Source organism: Ostrea edulis, chromosome 6 (genome assembly GCF_947568905.1).
Source record: "Ostrea edulis chromosome 6, xbOstEdul1.1, whole genome shotgun sequence".
NCBI classification, from domain to species: domain Eukaryota; kingdom Metazoa; phylum Mollusca; class Bivalvia; order Ostreida; family Ostreidae; genus Ostrea; species Ostrea edulis.
In genome coordinates, this window is record NC_079169.1 from 29074573 (window position 1) to 29096610 (window position 22038).

Consider the following 22038-nt stretch of genomic DNA (forward strand, 5'->3'; position numbering starts at 1 on the left):
TTAAGTTACAACTTAACTTACGAAATTTTTAATTCAAATTTTTTTCGTAAGATAAAAAGCTTTTAAAAAATAAGAATAAATTCTTTAAAATGTAAAAAAAGAATTTTTATTAAGTTTTATGAAATTGAACAAATAAAAAAACAATATCTTCACAATATTATATTTGATCTGTCATAACATAAATGATACCCTGTGATCACAGAATTGGTATATAGTATATTTGTCACGTAAGATGCAGAGAATCAATTTAAAAACATGCTTTCCTTGTTTTTTGAGCTACTGCAGTCCCTGTTCAAATGAGTTTGTATATCAATTGAAGATGAAACTTGATCAAACAATTCTTTTTTAATTTTATGACCAAGGTTGTTGAGATATTTGTTAAAATATCAGCACTATGTGTTTGTTTTTTTATCATGTCGACGTTAACAATTTATTTCTGTGGTTCAAGAATAAAGTGCAGGTTTTATTTTAATAATCTGTATACATGTGTCCTGAAGATAACAGTATCTAAGTCACCCAGTTTTAACAAGTACTGCAGAATGTTTATCCTAACTACATTTCAATGTTTTACTGTATTTAACTCCAAGGGTCACAGTAAATAATTTTTGAGCGATTTGGGTAATGGCAAGTATTGTATGTCCTCTGGTAAGACAAAATCCACAATGACATTGTAACAAAGCCGCTTAAGGGTTTTCATAGTTGTTTGATGTGTGCTGGTATGTTCGATGTTGTAGATTTTACCTGCACAGCAAGCTAATGCTCCACTAGGTGAGATCACGGGAGCAAAATGTTGATATAGTGTATGAGAAATGTACGAAAATGATCCAGTCCGCTGAAAGCAATCTGGATCCAACACGTAGACGGTCACAAACTGGTTCCGACACAAGATGGAGATTGTTCTAGTGGGATTCACAGACCCAAGAACAGCCATGACCAAAGCAGAACCATCGCGAAGGAACTGGAGATTTAGAAACTTTCCAGGCAATGCTGGGAAATCCTGATTAAGTAATCCGGTGGTGCACACAAATGAGTCACGGCTGGCTTTGTATAACCCAATATGTCCTCTATAGATGTCTCTGTTTAATTTATCAGGCATAACACTTGTGTAAACAATCAAGTCGCTGTCTTTACGAGGGTCAAAGGTTGCAGCAACCTTCCCATTAGCCAGGGAGACAAAGCTTTTAAGTAGTTCACACGGCTCCTCTGTGCATGTTGCAATCGGTAGATGAATGTTCAGAAGTAAAAAACTGTCTCCATCTTCTGCATTGCTGTTGTATAAAGTTTGATAAAGCTCATTTTGTTTAAGCAACATGAACATCCTATTAGGACTAATGTGGCATTCAAATAATTTCAATTTGGCTTGAGGTACATACTTTCGTGTATATTGCACTATACAGGTGTTTGTTGAAATATCACAGATAAAAAACTTCATTCCATCTTGACAAAAAATTTGAACTACTATCCATTCATAATGCAGTCCAATGACATTGCAGACTTGCAAATCTGTATACTGGAGTAATTTCTTTGGGAGCAGAATTATCTCCCCTTGAGCCTGAATGTCGTATATTGTGCTTGATGTCCCATGACTGAGATCACTTACTATCAAGAAGGCAGCAAGGCCTCTTTTCTGGATATTGGCATGAAAATGTCGATCTCCAATGCAATTAGATTGTAATTTGTAAGATATACAACAGTTGTCGTCGGAAAAGTGGCTGACGGTCTCGAAAAATGGGACACATGCACCGAAATTAGGAGCCGATACATTGTGATTGTAAGATGAACGTTGCGCAATATTTTTGTACTCATTATATTCCTTCGAAAGCGGAACTCCCATTCTCATAAGAATGAACTGATCATTTTAACCTATCTTTATATCACAGAAACTCCCACAAAATTTCCAAATATGCAAACATTGTTTACATTCGCTACAGTTTATGGACTAATTGAAGAGTGTAAACGTGAGGGATAATTATTTCCGATCAAAAATAACTCGTGCATGTACGAGACCTAGATTAAATAGATGATCCAGTATATTTATCATAAGTAGTAACCATTTCATTTTGGGACAAAAATAAGTTACACGCAATCATTTATAGAACAAATATCTAAGTTGATCGACAAAGCCGATTATATAGGCCTAATTTATGCAGAAATTCCCTCATTTTCCATTGATAAAAGCAATATTATAAATCTATTTCTCATATATATCTATCTTTTGAAGTGTGGTGATCAACTTTGTATATTACATGTATGTGTAAGAGTATTTTTTATGCTAAATTGAAATGTCACTCGTGTAACGGCAAATGTAAACTAGTGAATATAATGGGAGGATCCAGGATTTCAGTTAAGGGGCGTGGAACTAGAAAAATCTAAGAGGCCTCCATTGAGTCTATATTAATCGCGTCCATAGCAATATACGGAGACGGAGAAGTCTTGTAGCGGGGATGGTAAACGGCAGGAATCGAGTAGGTTGGCATTTTTTTTTAGGTCACCCGAGTAAGGTGACCTATTGTCCGTCGTCGTGCGTTAACAATTGAACATTTTTAACTTCTTGATAACTATTCCAATTGTTTTCAAATTTGGTATGAAGCATCATTGAGACCAGGGGGACGTAATTGTAAATTTCAGGACCCCTGCACCCCTAGGACCTTAGGGGGGCTGTAAAACATTGACCAATTTTACAACCGCACGTGAAAGAAAAAATAAATGCAGAGTTATACAGCTGAAGGGCAGGAGGGCTACAACAAAATTGTAAATTTCATGATCCCAGGGGTAGACGGGCGGATCCAGGAATTGCGGTTACGGGGGGCGCCACTTTATGAGGCAGGAGGTCTGGTGGTCGCCTTGAGGCCCCCAGTGGGTCCAGTGCGAAACCCTGGTGGGGACACAGGAGGCGAAGCTCCTGGATTTTACAGATTTTATAGAGCTTGAAATATGTCTCCTATTTAGTCATTTGTACTATTTTCCATAATTTTTTATAAGGTGAAATTAACAAAATGACGCAAATTTTAAGGGTTTATGGAAAAAATTAAGTTCTCCCAATAAAGTAATTCAAGAAATCAAAGGATTTTGTCATTTATTTTTCTGGGAGTGGAGGAAATTATTGCTTCTTTTATCGTTTAGTACATTTTCCTAAAGATACCACGATTTAACTAAAAATTTGAAAATCTGGGGGGGGGGGGGGGCACCGGTTGCGCCCCCCTTAAATCCGCCACTGGGAGAGGTTCTGACCCCAGGGTGGGACCAAACTTGGTATTTATAGTGTTGTAAATTTGATGATCCCAGGGGTAGGCGTTTTGGTATAAGGGTGGGGCCAAAATAGTCAGTTCTTAAATGTGTGAAAAATAGAACATTTTGAACTTCTTGATAAGTACCATTACAATTCCTTTTAATTTTGGTATAAAGCATCTTTGGGACAAGGGGGACAAATTGTAAATTCCTGGACTCCTGCACACCTGGGGTCTTAGTTGTGGGGTAAGATTAAGTTCATTTATTCACTCAAACCACATTACATATGGTACATGAGGTGCATTAAATATACATACATCTGAGTAAGAATAAGGTCAGAGTATGTACAAATATACATGTAGTGAAAAAGTATTTACAAAATATGTTGAGGAGGACAGACTAACTCAAAGATTTTTGAGATAAACATACAGAGTTTTTAAAAAAAAAAGTGTTTTAACCGTACTGGTTGACATAATTTCATGATAAGTCTTGTGTAGTTCCTACTGTGAACCCTTGACAAAGCACTGCAATCTAATGTATAATGAAATTCATCTGCAATTTTCGATTCATTACACAATACACAATATCTTTCATTATATGGAATACTAATCCATTTGCCAGTCTCTACTGGAAGGCGGTGATTTGAGGTACAGTTCTGATTTTTTTTGGACAATTTTTCTAAATATTTTTCAGGTCCAAAGTCTATCACAGAAGTATATTTTACCTTTAGATGAACATATCGCTCGACCATGTTTGAATGAATTGATCCTTAAGTCTTTGTTTGACAGTATTTGTTATCAATTTCTCATTTACGTTCTCTTGTTCATGCCATATATTTGAAAGACCACACATGTTTAAAATTCGATGAATACATTCAAACTAGGGTTTCTTAACAGTTGGGTTAAGATATTGTGTATGCAAAATTTATAAAGTACATTTACAATTTTAAAGTCATAACCTGGCAATAATTTAGCCCAGTGTGAAATCAATCTACTATACACATTAATATAAATTGGGAAACGACCTGTTTCACCATATACCATAAATGAGGGCGTAGAACTTTTCAGCTGAAAAATGCGTTTCAGAAAATTTTAGTGAATGCGCTCTACAACTTGTAAATTTTCATTCTCCCATATTTCACATCCATAAATTAAAACTGGTAAAACTACCTTGTCAAACAGGTCAAACTAACAACTAATTGGTAAATCAAACAGTCTAATTTTCCTTATAATTCCACACATAGCTTTCTGGGCTTGTTGTTTCTTAGCTCTACAAAAAGACCCTGATCTAGAAAATATAATACCGAAATATTTGAATTCTTTTACATTCTCTATAACACCCCCGTTGTAGTAAAATTGCTTTTTCATCAATGGAGCCTTTGAGAATATCGAATTTTTTGTTTTGTTGACATTAACATTCAATTTCCACTTAGTACAGTATATCAGGGATAGACATTAACTTTTCTTCTTACTTGCCCTTCGGGCAAGTAAACTCGAAGTTTTACTTGTCCGAATAAAAAACTCAGTTGTCCGAAATATATTAGACTCTATTAAGCCTGTCAACCAGTAACTCTTATCTCTCTCTCTGTCAATTGGTGACACAGTACGATCTACTAGAATGGGTATTCGCTATAATCTGACGATTCGTTACAGAAAACAACAATATATGGAGTTGGACTTTACTTTTTAATATTTGATATTCATCAAGCTTAACACAATTATTATAATAATAATCACATTTTCTACTTAAATTATAAGTTTTACTTGTCCGAACTGGGTTTTCACTTGCCTCGGCAATCGGACAACCGTTAATGTCGATCCCTGTACATAAAAAATTCATTCAACGCACATTGTAAATCATCAGCAGATTCAGCCATTATAACTGTATCATCTATATTTAGCAGAATTAAAAGTTTCAAGTACAACATAAGTTTCTCTTCAATTGAATTAGTAACACTTTGTAGACCAATTATGCTTTTTGTATATATATATATATATATATATATATATATATATATATATATATATATTCAAGATCGTTAATATACAAAGCAAACAGAAAGGGGGATAGACTTTTGCCCTGTCTTACCCCAACACTACATGTGAAAAAATAAGCTGACTTGCCATTTATCTTAATCATTGATTTAATTCCTATATACATATTTCTGATATAAGTAAAACATTTTCCCTTAATACCGTTTGTAGTTAACTTATTCCACAGACTACTTCTCCACACAGTGTCAAATGCCTGCTTAAAATCAACAAATGCACAAAATAATTTCTTTTTTTACTCATTAGAGTGTGTGACAAAAACTGTAATGAAAGAATATTGTCTAATGTTGAATACGTTTTCCTAAACCCAGCTTGGTTTTCATTAATGAAATTAGATTAAGCGCTTGGCGATCGAACTGTCACTACCTATTTTAACGACTTCGAACCCCGGCCTTCCGAATGCGGGGTGAAGGCTTTAACCTCTCCGCCACCGCGGCGGTGAAAAATAATGGAAATCTATCACATAATAGATTTAATAAAGAAATCAATAGAAACAGTTATTGCCCTTGGATTCAATATTTTGAAACGTATCATTGATTATTCATCTATAACTTTGACTTTTGAAATAGTTTATTTTTAACAAGATTTTGAACAATAACTATCGGCAAATACTCCAACAAAATTTATGTTCCTATCATGCATAAATCTAAATAAATAATTGATTTTGCAAAATCTGATGACATCACAGGAGTGTGGAATTACTTTAATCGTCCGAAACAATATTTTCCCGTTGATAAAGATAAATAAAAGTAATAAAAGTTATCTTCACGTGTTGTCAATTCAAGGGGAATGGAGATCGGTGTTGATACGGGGACGGAGATCAATTTTGAAATTGACTCTGTAATGTGGCAAATGCAAAGAAAACCGATACAGACGTCTATTATGAACGATCAATGAATGTCTACAAAATTTGTAACCGTAATACATAGAGGGTTGATTAATTGTTTTTTAACGTCCCGTCGATATTTTTGTGAGGTCGTGGTAGCTAGGTGGTAGAGCGTTCGCTTCATAACCGGGAGGTTGTGAGTTCAAGCCCCGCTCGTACCATGTCCGTGTCAAACCTAAGACGTTAAAATATGTAGTGATTGCTCCTTCGCCAAACGCTCGGCATATAGAAGCAAGAATCACGGGTCTTTCGAATATGACCTTGAAAACGGAGGTCCAGTGTCGCGGCAGGCTTTGGTACGCCAAAGAACCCTCATTGTTACGGCCCTGAGTGCTAAACATAGGTCTAAAGACATAAATAGGCATTAGCTGTGGAAGTGATGCCAATCATTTTATCTCAAAATCTGTCATTGGCATAGGAATATACATTAAAGGGACATGGAAGCGATTTGAGCTGAGCATTTTCAAAATTTTATTTTACGTCTTTAATGTTTATAATGCTTAATAAAGGTATTTCTAATGGTCAGCAAAAATTTGAATGCCAGTTGTCGAGGTACATGAGAGATACAGCGCTGACAATTCTTTGTTATGTAATCAACATTTGCGCCATGCTTTTTTGTTTACATAGGTTAAATATCTTAGTAAGAGTTTCGGTTAAAGCATTTTTTTTTCCAACACAATAAAATAGTTTCTAGTGTTTTGTACATGTCATTTTGTTTTTAACATGCTGTTTTCTATCAAACAATCTACACATGAGGATCAATCACCCATAATTCGTTTTTATTCACCCAGAAATCACTCTAGCTGTGAGTCTAGCATTTCATCAAAAGTTCATGTTAGTCAACGACATGACAAAGAGAAGGGGCATCTATGATCGTACCAGTGTGGGTATCAGTGAAGGAAAACCCAGCGTGTGAAATTTAACTTACGCTCTTTTGGATACTCAGAGTGACACAACCTTCATACTGGACGAAATGCGCTAATCTCTCAATGCACCCAAACATAGTGTGGGATTGAATTTATCAACAATGACTTCTGTGCACACAATTATTAAGGTATCTGACATCAAAGTGAGGGGCTTCAACTCATCCGATACTATCACATTGAATGCATATACCAGGGACTTCATCAATCCTGCTGACTGGTCTCATATCCCAGTGAAGGAAACAGACCAAAAAATAGAACACCTTCACTCTATTATAAATGAACTACAGTCGTTATAGTCACGTGATGTAGGACTTCTATCGGTTACAATTGTCCTCAGGCTCTGGCGCTAAAGAAGATGATCGTTGGCAGTACTAATAAACCACACGCCGTGGAAACTGTGCCTGAATGGAGCATTCTGGGGGTATTCTAAGTCAGACTAAAATGTGACAACAAGCATAAGTCATCGTGCATCAGTAGAGGAATTACAGCCCTGTTCGCCAAGGGATTTGATAAAGGTGCTAGAGATGGATGTTGCACATGATCGCCCAAACGATGCGAAGTACATGTATTCGCAAGATGATATATTCTCTCTGAGCACTATGAACGACAACATAACACAGCAACGGGATAAACATTTGATTATGCCTCTTCCTTTGCTTCCTAACAACAAATCATCAGCACTTACAAGACTAGATCATCTTAAACGAGACAAGCAATACAAGGATTGATTAATGTTTTCCGCCACACTCAACAATGTTTTAGTTATCTGGTGGAATCTCTTCCACTGTACCTGGGAAGAGACCACCGACCTTCCGAAAGTAAACTGGGAAACTTTCTCACTTACCGGCGCGAGCGGGATTCGAACCGCGCTGACAGAGGTGTGAGGTCGTGTGATTTTGAGCGGACCCCCCTCCCCCAGTAATACAAGGATGACTATGTCAAGTTCATGGATGATATAATGGAACAACAATTGCTTACCTTGCAGTAGATATGAAGAGGAAGGTGGGGGTCTGGTACATGCCTCACCATAGAGTCTACCACTCCAAGAAGCCCGATAAGCTACGAGTGGTGTTTGATTGCTCAGCAAGATACGGTAGTACCTCAATGAACGATCATTTATTAACTGAACCTGATTTGGCTATTGGTCTCATTGGGGATACTTTGTACATACCGCCACTATTTAGTGGCAGTAGAGAGTGATGTTGAAAAGATGTTTCATTAATTCTTGGTGAAAATTTTTGATCGAGACTACTTAAGATTCTTATGGTGGGATAACGGATATATTGACACCATACCGCTGAAACACCGTATGCGAGTTCATCTAGGAAAGCGCGTCATCGCCAGGATGTGCAAATTATGCCTTCAAATACATTGTAAGGAGTTAACAAGACAGTCTGCCGCTTGCATCTTAATTTATTCAACATGATATCTATGTTAATGATGGTTTGACAAATATACAGTCAGAAGAGGATGTCATTAAGTTTGTTCGTGGTGCACAACAACTTTGTGCTAACGATGGACTGGATTGGTCAGGGTATGCTTACTTCTCCTATACACCTGATCCCACCTCTGGTATATTCAGGGGCCCTGTTTGTCCAACTCTCTATTTTGTATTCCTTATAGGAGTTATAAGATTGATCATTGTTCGTTATCTTCACCTTTTCATTGCACAAATTCATCTCTAACAGTCTAAACGTGATAAAATCGGTAACGCCATCCGATCGTGCTTCCAATATCATGGATCAAGACTTATCACTTGATAAACTTCCTACAAAACGAGCTTTAGACATAAAATGTTGTGTCAAAGAGATGCCTTTAAATTCAACACTGATCTTAAGGATGCGTTACTTACAAGAAGGGACTATTTCTGGAATTACTATTTTTAATGCCATTTATTCTTACTGGAAAACACATAGTGCAAGAGATGTGTCAAGTTGAAGTTGGATGGAATGCTTTATTACCGTCTGAAACCTGCATGGAATGACTGGATTAAGGATATTTCTAATCTAAACCATACAACGATAGCTCGTTGCTTGGCACCTCCACTCTTCATGAAGTCTACTATTGAGCTATGTCACTTTTAGGATACAAGCTAGAGTGGATATGGATAGTGTTCCTATATTGTGTTTATCAACAAGGATGAAGATTATTGTGCATTACTTACTGGAAAGGCCAGTGGCACCTACGAAAGTGGTTACTATAGTCCGTCTTGAACTCACTGCAGCGGTTCTTTCAGTCAAAATCAGCATGTTATTAAAATCAAACTGTTATTAAAAAGGAGTACTTTTGGATGAACTCACGTTGCTCTCTGATATATTAACAATGAAGCAAAACGGTCCCTTGTATTTATTGTGAACGTCTTCAGACAATTAAAGATGCTACCAAACCATCACAATGGTTCTATGTAGAATCTAAAAACAATCCCGCAGATCATGCTTCCCGAGGACTAAATGCGAGGGAAATCTTGGAATTTACTTGGCTTCGAGGTCAAAACTTCCTTTGGCAGAATACAATTGAAACAATTGACACAGAATTTGCATCTAGGGGATACAGAAATAAGACAGTCCAAATCCTTGTGTGTAGAAACATCAGTCTTTCGATCTTTCTTCTCTTTTTCACCTCAAGATTCTTGGACTGGAATCGTTTAGTGAATATTGTTCCAAGATTTCAACGATTGGGGAATGGTATTAAAGGAAAACTTGCTCCAAGTTTACAGGAGACTCTAGTTCTTACCGAACTACAAAAATCAGTTTTCCCAGAAGCTCTGGAGAGGCTTAGATCACCCAGAACCGTTCCAAAGACAAATAGGTTGTATCAGCTTGATCCAATTATTCCACATGGATTACTCTGTTGATGACCGTTTAAGGAAAATTAACTCAGATTTGTCCTTATTCAAATACCCATCTTACCTAGCGATTCACAAGTTACTCCATTCTTTGTAACGCTAATGAGAAACCACGTCATCAACAGAGGGGTATCACATTAAATCAACGAGTTCTAGGGGAAAGTAAGGTTTGTTGCCGCCTTTACTCGTCAGTTGTGAGATGTAGAAGATTTCTGACGCGATTATTATCTTAAAATAGCACTCTATGCTATATATAGACCTGTATTATCGACTACCACAATGCAGTCAGTGTTGTCATAAATACAAGTCATTTGTTGATATTGAATAATTGATTTCTGCCGCTTCAAATCTTTAAAACTAAACATAATATTACCACTGTGTCCAACATAACATGTAGGAACGTAGATGTGCTGTAGCGGGGTCAGTGAATCACAAATTACTAGTTTTAATTTCACAACATCAACAGTATTCGAAATTCGTTGAAAAGGACTGTTTTCTATAATCGTTCCTTCGGATGAGACTACAAAAAACCGAGACTCCGTGTCACAGTAGGTGTGACAAGATAAAAGATCTCTTCCTGCTCAATGGCCGTAAGTGCCGAGCATAGACCTAAATTTTGCAGCCCTTCACCGGCAATGGTGACGTCTCAATATGAGTGGAAAATTCTCGAGCGTCCAGCTGGTTAAACAATATTTATTACAACAAACCAATAAACCATATTTTTCGTACTAGGATATTCGTTTTCAACATTCTCAAAAATAAACTGTAAATCAGATAGATGGTTTTATATCAGAAATGAATCCTCTTTAGCCATTACTAATTTGAATGCACGAGTTGCCTAAGTGAAGTATACTTTTCGTGACTACGTTTTTAAAGAGCTCCGATGTCCCTGGAAATTCACTTGAAAGTTACATTTCAACTACTGTAGTTTGTTCCACAAGAACCAATACCCAGACATTGTTTATAGGAGGTGTCGCCGACACATGGAGAGAGGTTGCCGAATCCGATGTTTATGGGGAAACCTCTGATTTTAAAACTACAGCAAGTTCACGAAAAGAGGTCAATCATAGACTTCAGCAGACATCAGTTAAAAAGTTTAACAATTTACCATCTGGATTATAAGGCGATCCAACCGAAGCAAATTAAAAAAAGAAAGAAAAGAAAAGCTAAAGCAGTTGTTGTCACAGGTTTTATACAGTTACTGCAATCAGTAAAAGTTTTAAAAAAAGATAATTTCAAAGAAATTCATGATTTAGGAACTTTGCTTACAATTGAATGTGCTGATGGATAACATTTACCTTATTGGGGCTTCATTACTGTCGATTTACAAGTATTTAGAAATGAAGAAACCAATATCACCTATTCTACTTGTAATCCAGATAGTCCTTACAACCACACAGTGACCAAAAGTCATTTGGAATTCCTACGCCGGATACAATCGTGCTTTTAACATAGGGTACAACCAACCCTTACAGACAGTGGAGATGTCCGTGATGAGAGTCAAGAAAATGGCTCATATTTTTCTTTATGCAGATAATTCTTAAATATTATATAGCCTATCACGTGATAGGACATTCTGGTTTGAATGATATATAACAGTCGGGTAGACCCCCTTGCTCAAACACTTCAACACAAGTTAGAAAATTTCGTGTAAAGTGGTCTCGGCTGTTCGAAAAACCCACCTAAAATTAAATTACGTCAAATGAAAAGACAACATCATTACAAATGTACGTATACCATAAACATCAGAAAGAGAACATTGCAATTAAAGTAATTCCACCCTCCTGTGATGTCATCAGATTTTGCAAAATCAATGATTTATTTAGATTTATACCTGATAGGAACATGAAAGGTGAAGATAATGAACAGTGATCAATCTTATAACTCATATAAGCAATACCTGATACGAATATAAATTTTGTTGGAGTCTTCTACGATAGGTATTGCAATTTTCTGACGGTGACATATGATTCTGTTTATGTATGTCTCGCATCTTAAAAAGTGTGATGACCTATGTGTTTTATTTGATAATTTGTTAGTTGTAACTCTAATGAATGGAAATAAATACACTTTTCAAACTTGTATCAGATAAAACTGCGAGTATGGAGTCACCTTAAAAGACGATTATCAATGATAATTAAGATATAGCGCTGGATACAACAATTCTTTGAAAGTATAACATAAGATACAACCATTCCTAATTCATTGATAATTTGCAACGATGCATATTTCTTTTGGGATGCCATCGTGCGTTTTCGTTATATTTATAAAATTTGAATATTGAATTTCATGATTTACTACAAGATATACGACGTAAATCATAACGAGACGATTTTCAAGAGGTTTTTAAGATTGTATTCCACGGACACCATTTCGAATAGCTTGTAAACCACAGGGACCAAGCTCACTGTGTTATTACAACAGAAATAAATAAATTCTTATATTAATGGGGAAGTGTGAACTCTTCCTTTTCGCAAAATGGATTGGACAACATCCTGGTTCTTGTGGACTTAGTAAGGAGCTTCACTCCTACACAGGAAAATTGCAACAAATTTTAACATATGATTGGATATTCATATGTTAATCATGCAAGGTGAAGATAACGAACAGTGATCAATCTCATAATCTCCTATAAGCAATACAAAATAGATAGTTGGGCAAACACGGACCCCTGGACACACCAGATGTGGAATCAGGTGCCTAGGAGGAGTAAGCATCCCCTGTTGACCGGTCACACCCGCCGTGAGCCCTATATCCTGATCAGGTAAACGGAGTTATCCGCAGTCAAAATCAGTGTGTTGCAATGTTGCAATTTTACCAGTGTACTTCAGTAAAAATGTAACGGCATTCAACCAAATGAAACTAATCAAATCTGACAGGAGGCATCGCTTGAATGGGAGTCACCTCAGTGATATGATGATGATTAGACTGCAGTTGGCATCCATCGAAAATTATGATCCTACATCTGCAGTAAACAAATGGACGATGAGAATACATGAAAAATTATATCTCTCAAAATAACAATTTAAGATCTTAAAAAGCTACTACCTCAAATGATAAATATTTTCCTCACATATTTCACCTGCAGGTCAGAGAAGAACCCTGTACAAAGGAAAGCTGAAACAAAGATTTTGTTGATGAGAGCGAATGTGTTTGGAGAGAGTGAAAGTAGCAATGAGGTAGGTACGGGGGGAAAATGTAGAGGGTGTGGCAGAAGGGGATATAGATGCTGAGAGTGAAATGTAGAGGGATTCCGAATGTGAGCAGAATTAGAGGGGGACATTTAACAGACTCGAAAAATACATGGAAATTGAATTTGAATAAATTTCAGTTCATATTATTGTAATTTTTATTTTATCCGTCCAAATGTAAAACTTATACGGTACCAATTTTGATGCACCAGATGCGCATTTCGACAAATAATGTCTCTTCAGTGATGCTCAACCGAAATGTTTGAAATCCGAAATAACTATGAAGTTTTAGAGCTAAATATAGCCAAAAAACAGCGTGCCAAAAAAGTGGAGCCAAATTCGTCCAAGGATAAGAGCTACAATGTATGCATGAGGGAGATAATCCTTAATTTTGAAATGAATTTCTAAATTTTATAACAGCAATTAAATATACATCCGTATTTTCAACAGAGGAAAAACGTTTTCAAGAACTCTGACACGTATAGTATGTTGTTTCAGCAGAAGGGTTAGAAACAAATTTTCGAAAGGATCATAATGGTTTGAAGAAAGTACATGTAATTGCATTTGCGAGTAGAGGACTGTCAACGTCGTAGCAGAATTATCCAGTCCATAAACTTGGGTCCATGGCGTTAAAGTGTGCAGTCGTGGACAAATGTGATTATTTGTATGGGAATTCTTTTACCGTTCTGACATACAATAATCCATTAACCTATGTGTTGATATCTGCTACCCTGGACGCTACAGGGCATAGGTGGCTTGCAACATTGGAAACCTGGATATCCGGTACAAACCCGAAGTAAACAATCCGGACGCGGGAGCATTGTCTCAGATTCCAATATCCAAAGAATCTGTGAAGTCTATGTACAAGAAAGGTGACAATACCAGCATTGAGAGTTTGTCCAGTCCAGATACGACGGGTATACCACAGATTGATCTGAACATGGATAGACAAAGATGTGGACTGGAGAACACTACAGTACCAGCTGGGTAGTAGTATTAGAAGGATCAGATGTCAAGTAGTCATACATTTAAAATCGTGGATCGTCTGTGCGTAGAGGATGGTATTTTGTAGAGAAGTTAATCTATAGAAACAACCCAATTTGCCGTCAGAAAAATTACTTAGAGTGTTACAGATATTACATGATGAAATTTGTCATCCCGGCAGGGAACGGACATCGTCTCTTGCAAAGGAAATATTTTTATTGGTCTGGTATGTCTAGGGACATTGAACACTGGATAAGCAACAACTGTATGAAAGGTGAAGATAACGAACAGTGATCAATCTCATAACTCCTATAAGCAATACAAAATAGAGAGTTGGACAAACACAGATCCCTTGATATATCAGAGGTAGGATCAGGTGCCTAAGAGGAGTAAACATCCCCTGTTGACTGGTCACACCCGCCGTGAGCCCTATATCTTGATCAGGTAGACGGAGTTATCCGTAGTCAAAATAAGTTATCTAAGAACGGCCTACCAATCGGTATGAAACACGCCAGACAGCATTCGGTGAATATTACTTCTACGCAGTTATTAGAATTGATTTCCTATCTCTGAAACATTCAGAGGGGTAATATACTGGACAAAACCACTTCACTAGTTATGCACAGGCTTATCCTACCAAGAAGCAAACAGCTAAAACGACTGTGCAGATGTTTTCTTCAACCATTTCATCGTTTACTAGTACTATGGAATTCCTAAAGCATACATTCTGATGAAAGAGCAAATTTTGAAAGCAGCTACAGAACTCTGCAAAATTAATCAAGAACTACACCGAAAGGTGCTGTATGACGTGTTTCATACCAATTGTTAAGCCGTTCTTGGCGCACTGATTTTGACTGCGGATAACTCCGTTTACCTGATCAGGATATAGGGCTCACAGCGGGTGTGACTGGTCAACAGGGGATGCTTACTCCTCCTAGGCACCTGATCCCAGGGGTCCGTGTTTGCCCAACTATCTATTTTGTATTGCTAATAGGAGATTATGAGATTGATCACTGTTCGTTATCTTCACCTTGCATTTAAGAGGACTTTACTCAACATGTTAGGCACTTTAGATCCGTAGTAGAAAGTTAACTGGAAGTCTCATGTGGCAATGTTAGTTCATTTGTCCAGCTGTATCAAACATAAATCTACTGGCCCATCGCCATATTTTCTGATGTTTGGAGATATAGCTTTCGACTGGTGAAGGAAAGAAGTAGGAAAACTCACGACAAACTATGTCAAGGAACTCGGGGAGATATTACTGCAAGTTTACTACATAGGATTTCAAGAAGCCGAGAACTAAGCTAAACATCGTATGTGACCAGAAGTCTCGAGGAACGGTTTTAGAAGTTGGTGACAGAATCTTAGTTCGGACAGTGTATTTAGATGGAATCACAAACTGGCGAATAATTGGGAAAATATGCAATATATAGCCTTGTCTCAGCTTACACATGTAATTCAGAAGTTACAGCATTTATACAGAAACAACATGGGGAGGGTAAGAAGTGTGCATTACACAAAAATTTAATGTATCCTATTGGTTTTATTTCAGAACGCCCAACACCTGCCCCAAAACATAGACAAGACATTCTACACTAACACCGGTGACTCCATACATTAAACCTCAAGGTAACCGAGATGATTGATTGTTGTTTAACATTCCTCTCGAGAATCTCTGTCCTATATGGAGACGTTATCATTGCCGGTAAAGGGTTGCAAAATCTAGGCCTGTGCTCGGCGCTTACGGCCATTAATCAGGGAGGGACCTTTATCGTGCCACACCTGCTGCTACACGGGACCTCGGATTTTGCAGTCTCATTTGTAGGACCGCCCAATTAGTCGCCTCTTACGACAAGCAAGGGGTACTGAGGACTTATTCTAAACCGTATCCCCACGGGATTCTTTATTAGAGAAATATTGAAAACCAGTATAGAATCCAATAGAAGAATGTTTTGCAACGTGTATATTTTATTTCCACTAGAAATAAGATAAATTATTAAATATAGATTAACATTACTACAAACTCCACCTCGTACGGAAATGACTTCTTTGTCATCAATGGTGACGTCTCCTTATGAGTGAAAGATTCTCGAGGGAGACGTTAAACTATATACAACTAACCAACCCTGCTCAAAGGCCGTTACAAGCATAGGCCAACTCTTTGCAGCCCTTTACCGGCAATGGTGACGTCTCCACATGAGTGAAAGATTTTCGAGAGGGACGTTAAATAATATGCTAACAACCAACCAACTATATATGGTTTTTTTTTGTTCCCGTCTAACATGGATAATTTGAGTCCCAATGAAACATCGGGTGATATTTGAAAATGTTACCTAAAAAAGGAATACAATGTAGCATAATAGATACACATTATTTTTCATGTATGCTCGTATGCAGTTGCTAGTGCCACAGCATTAAAAGCGCTGCTGTGCACACATTTACTAACAAAAAATATAAGAGAGTGTGCCATACAAAAACTTAGAGAAGACAAATTATTAACTGAAAAGTAAACATTTACATACATGTTCTTATGAATGCTTGGTCTCATTAATGGGCGATCCCATAGATAAAGCAGTACATTATATACTTAAGCTCATTGCAGAGAATAAGTTATCAAACATACAGAAGAAAAAGCGATCTTTAACACAATAGGAGAAAAAAACCCATAGAAGATGACTGTAAAAGTCTGTCCTTAGCATGTAAAGACACAAACTATCTTTGGTCATTAAACACTTCCAATGGTTAGTTGACAGAAATTATTTAGTTGTTGATTTCATTTCTTCCATATCAGGCAGGGAAATCCAGTAAAACTTTGGAAAGCAGGCTGCAGCCTTTACGTTTACATTTGAGCTAATTTATTTTATGGCCAGATCACACATTATTTTACCCTGTACCTTCTGTAAAAACTTGTTATCGTACTATACTCTTCTAGGAGCAAAACTGCACACAATTAAATCGGTAGCAGCTCCAGCAGGGAGCTACCCGTTAATTATATCCTGGATAGCCCAGCCGGGGGGGGGGGGGGGTCCTGAAACCATTAGTAATGCTACTGACCTTCTTTGGCAACAATCAAAAAATCTTTACACGAAGATGGCGAATGAATTACAACAAAACAATACTCTTTCAGCAATCACCACCAGTATCCACCTCCTCCCTTCCATTTCATCACAATTTTAACTAAATCCTGACCTATCACCCAGGCACCGGCTACATTGCAAACACCTTTCTTTAATTCTTACCAGTTCCCTACACTATTTAGAGAAAAAAAATCTAGACATTTTCCGAAATTTACGTATGCATCAATGAACATCTACAGATTGTGTACGAAAACCACAAAGATGGACTACATGTATTAGGATCAACAGACTACACAGAGGAAGATGTAAGGAGATGGAAGCGAAGAGAGGATGCACAAATTAGTACTTCCAGGATAAGAGATGATCCCTACAGCTTTGATCCACACACCCAAGCAGGAAAGTCAACCATCATTAAGGGTAAACCCGTTGCGAAGCAGTTAAGGATGTTCTAAGGGCTATCAAGGGAGAAACTACAGGAGAAGGAAGGTGGACGATAGTCTTCTGCGACGATTTGTCCTAAATTATTGGAAGTAAAGTAATTCGGCAGGAAAAAGATCTTCAAAACATTCTTCTTGTAAAACTTAATACGGTACCAATTTTGATGCACCAGATGCGAATTTCGACAAATAATGTCTCTTCAGTGATGCTCAACCAAAATGTTTGAAATCCGAAATAACTATGAAGTTTTAGAGCTAAATTTAGCCAAAAACAGCGTGCCAAAAAAGTGGAGCCAAGGATAAGAGCTATGCATGAGGGAAATAATCCTTAATTTTGAAATGAATTTCTAAATTTTATAACAGCAATTAAATATACATCCGTATTTTCAAGCTAGTAACGAAGTACTTAGCTACTCTTGTGCAAGGTCTTGGTCACTTTGGGATCAATATGACCAAAGGTGTGTATGAAAAACAGAGTTTTTAGTATGTGATTATATATACACATGTACCATAAATCGCTTTTCTAATTTTCATTCTTTTAAAATATTTCAGCCATCATAAAATTAGTATGGAACATATTTGGCCAAGATGCCCGTCGAAGCTATATATGCGTGCCAGGAGGCCAACAACCACCATAAAGAATATCAATTTCTAGAAATACTTCTTTTTGGCACAAATATTATTAGATAAAAAGACCCACTCTTACAAGATTAGACACACATTCTTCGATATAAAATAAATATTATTACTTTATTTGCATTCAAAGAGATGAGTTAAATACTCCCTATGTTCGGGATTGCATTTCAAAAAAAAAAAAAAAATTCCTCCACAGCCCTTGGATATTTTAAGCGGTGCAGCACAGTCAAGGACTCCAACTACAGATTGCAGCATAGAGGTAAAAGAGTCGTATATAGACTAAAACTTTTTTTCCAAAATGAATATCATTATTTGCAATTGTGTCCAGTAGATAGTTTGTATTTACATCCTTGCACTTATATGTTTCAAGTGAGTGAAAATTATAGCCTATTTGAGCAGCTTTCAGCTCTGGTGAGTTAAAAACGAATCACTTTAAACGTATATTGGACGAGTGTGGTATGTTCTCATTGGGGGCCGTCAGGTAAACTCCGACACTTGTATACAAACATATTTCAGTTAGTTGACGTCTGTGAAACGGCTGAAATAATGCCGAGACGTCATAAAACCATTAAATCATGTGTGATCTTGGAATAATTTAGCGAAAATTGGAAATTCACGATGAAAAAAATGGATGGGTGGGTGTGAAAGTACAAGAAGTTTACTTTGCCAAGCCTGACGCTCTTCAATAATACTCTATACCACTTTTGGTAGTGGAGAGGCCATACCTAGCTAATAATTATATTTATTTTCCATATCAAATAATCTATAAATTCTATATACTGTTAACTGCTATGATAGAAATTTTCAAATTAATTCAACATTTCCCATAACCTGTACTTGGCATATTAAATATCAGACGCGACGCTAGCATTATAATCTTTTCAAAACGATAGGCTTGTGAACATTAAAATATTTACCTTAGGGGCGGTCACTCTAAATTATAGAACGGTGAACGATAACGTTTCGTGAGCATGTACACACAAATGTTATCAGGGCATTTCCGTTACAAATTCAGGTAAGAAATCATAACCCTGATATTACCATGTTACATGTAATTTGTTAGACAGGAATGCTACATGACGGAAGCGTATGGGTGCGACATTTAGTCTATTAACTGTATGAGGTGCGACATTCAGTCTATTAAGTGTGTAACAGGAAGGGAGAAAATGCAACGGACCAGACCGGGATTCGAACCCGGTCCCCCGAATCTCTAGTCAGGTGCTCTACCAACTGAGCTATCTGGCCACCGGCGATCGAACCCGGCTGACCGCTACAAGTGTATGGGGTGCGACATTTATTGTATTAAGTGTATAGGGGTGGAACATTTAGTCTATTAAGTGTATGGGGGTGGAACATTTAGCCTATTAGGTGTATGGGGTGCGACATTTAGTCTATTAAGTGTATGGGGTGCGACATTTCGTCTGTTAAGGCCAGATGATATAAACAAATTTTTCTACCTTTAGCACTGAAGAGTTCCCATGGTAAAAAAAATAGTTTGGTTGGTTTTGGTTTTCTCATTTATAAACTCTTCTGTGTTTTAAGAGCAGGAAAGGGGGTCAGTAAACAATTATGGTGCCAGAATCATTCAGGAGGAAAAAATATTAGTAAAAAACGTCATCAAAGGTTACAGAATGCTAAGAAAGGTTATGCATTATCCCTTGGACGTAAGATAATGAATGTTGATGCCAATAACAACGTGGGGATCGAGGAGAAGTTGAATGAATCAAGAAAAAATTGTTCGTCTGGTGATAATTCACAAGAATGCCTAGGAAATGAAGACACGTATCCATCTGATGCATCAGAGAGTGAGAAATCGGAAGAAGAGCATGAGGGGATGATTTGTTGGAGACAAGTTGTGGAACTTCGAATTCTAGTGGACAATTTGGAAAAAGGTTGTGCTGCGTGTGGTAGACCACTAGATTTAACAACGCATAAGACATTGTGAGGACGAAAAACGGTATGGACTTGGATCATTGCTATATATAAGATGTCAGCAGGAAGCATGCAGTCATCTTTCTCCTATTTCTACTGGGAAACGTCATAATGCAGAAACTAACGTAAAATGGCACATCAAAGAGATCCTGTATTAAGCATTTCTTTATTTTTTCCAGAGATGAATAGCAAAGGAAAACCAAGAGTGACCCCCCCCAAAAAAAATCAAAATAAAATAAAAACAACAACAACCCCCCAACCCAACCCAACAAACAGTAAAATCATAAATGCCATTGTACATTATTTTCAGAAATTGTAAAATTTTACTCTTATATTATGGGAGATAACTCTTCTTTGTCTTGAGAAAATCAGCCAATATGATTTTTACAATTTTGCATCTACTCAAAAAATTCACCCCGTATGGTATATGATTTTTAAGTTTATATTACACTTTAAACATTAAGTCAACATATTATGAAGTTTATTTTAATTTGTAAACCTTTACTGAGGGTACAATATCCATAATATATGTAATTCTATTGAAGCAGCAATTGATATTTTCCAAGTGTAAAATTTGTAATGCATTAATATTTTACATGTTATGTTGTAAATCTAATATCAGTACACTCTGTTCTCCCTGACAACCATTTCTTGAGGTATAAAAAAGGTAAACGAATGAAGAATAAGCTAATTTACCATGATAACTATTTTTTTTGTACTTTTTTGGAAATACGAAAATATTTCACTCGCCAAGTCAAAGGGGAAAAGAATTCAAGGAATTATCCACTTTCATAAAAGAATGACATCATACAAAGTCTCTTCGAAAGAAAAAATTTGCTTGTATCATCTGCCTTTAAGTGTATGGGGTGCGACATTTAGTCTAATAAGTGTATGGGTGCGACATTTAGTCTATTAAGTGTATGAAGTGCGACATTTAGTCTATTAAGTGTATGAGGTGCGATATTTAGTCTATTAAGTGTATGAGGTGCGACATTTAGTCTATTAAGTGTATGAGGTGCGACATTTAGTCTATTAAGTGTATGAGGTACGACATTTAGTCTATTAAGTGTATGAGGTGCGACATTCAGTCTATTAAGTGTATGAGCAGGGCCGTAAATTACATGGAGGCGGAGGAGGCAGCTGCCTCCTCCAACTTTTGAGCCAAAAAAAAAAAAAATAAAATTTAAAGTTCATTAGAATTTATGTTGTTTCCAATAACTAAGAACATGATACCTCCCTTAAAAAGCATTCTAAATCTTTCTTTTAGAATGAGTTAGTCAAGTAACTTAGAAGGCCCTAGAATCAAGGATTTTGCACGAAACGTGTTCAGTGTGCACAAAATGTGCTCAGCGTCTGGGGGCCTGGGCGGCCCCCAGACCCCCGCCTAATTTCCTGCCTCCTCCAAATTGAAGGTTAATTTACGGACCTGATGAGGTGCGACATTTAGTCTATTAAGGGTATGGGGGTGCGACATTTAATCTATAAAGTGTTTGGGGTGCGATATTCAATCACGTGTATGGGATGCGGCATTTAGTCTATTAAGTGTAATGTATAGAGATAGGTCAGACTCCGTATATCGTCTCCTTGGAACTACAGTACTAGTACTTTCTACCCAGTGGCGGATCTACAGGGGGTTACGGGTATGCACCTCCCTATGGTTGGGTGTCTCAACAACAAGCAGGGGAAATCACACACAATTCCCTTCAGTAATGATAAGCAGGGATTTACCGCACACTTGTCATTACCTAAGGTATGAAGGATGATCATACACTATCTCTCAGTAGAGGAGAAGGGATATGCCAACACACTCACTCTCCTACCCCAGACTAGCCACATTACGTCCAG

General features: G+C 37.1%; 2 protein-coding genes across 4 annotated transcripts in view; one reads left to right on the plus strand and one right to left on the minus strand.

The window, feature by feature from the left end:
• Nucleotides 1-83: 83 nt before the first annotated feature.
• On the minus strand, nt 84-1938 carry LOC125647521 (uncharacterized). Its single transcript, XM_048874224.2, has one exon. It carries the CDS (start codon nt 1838-1840, stop codon nt 590-592), a length of 1251 nt encoding a protein of 416 aa, XP_048730181.1. The 5' UTR covers nt 1841-1938; the 3' UTR covers nt 84-589.
• A 17265-nt stretch (nt 1939-19203) lies between these two features.
• Nucleotides 19204-22038, plus strand: part of LOC125647518 (flavin-containing monooxygenase 5-like) — a 29642-nt gene continuing 26807 nt past the window's right edge. For all 3 annotated transcript variants that reach the window (XM_056142333.1, XM_056142334.1, XM_056142335.1), the window contains exon 1: nt 19204-19276. The gene's annotated coding sequence lies outside the window, so the exon portion shown is untranslated. The remainder of the gene's footprint in view (nt 19277-22038) is intronic.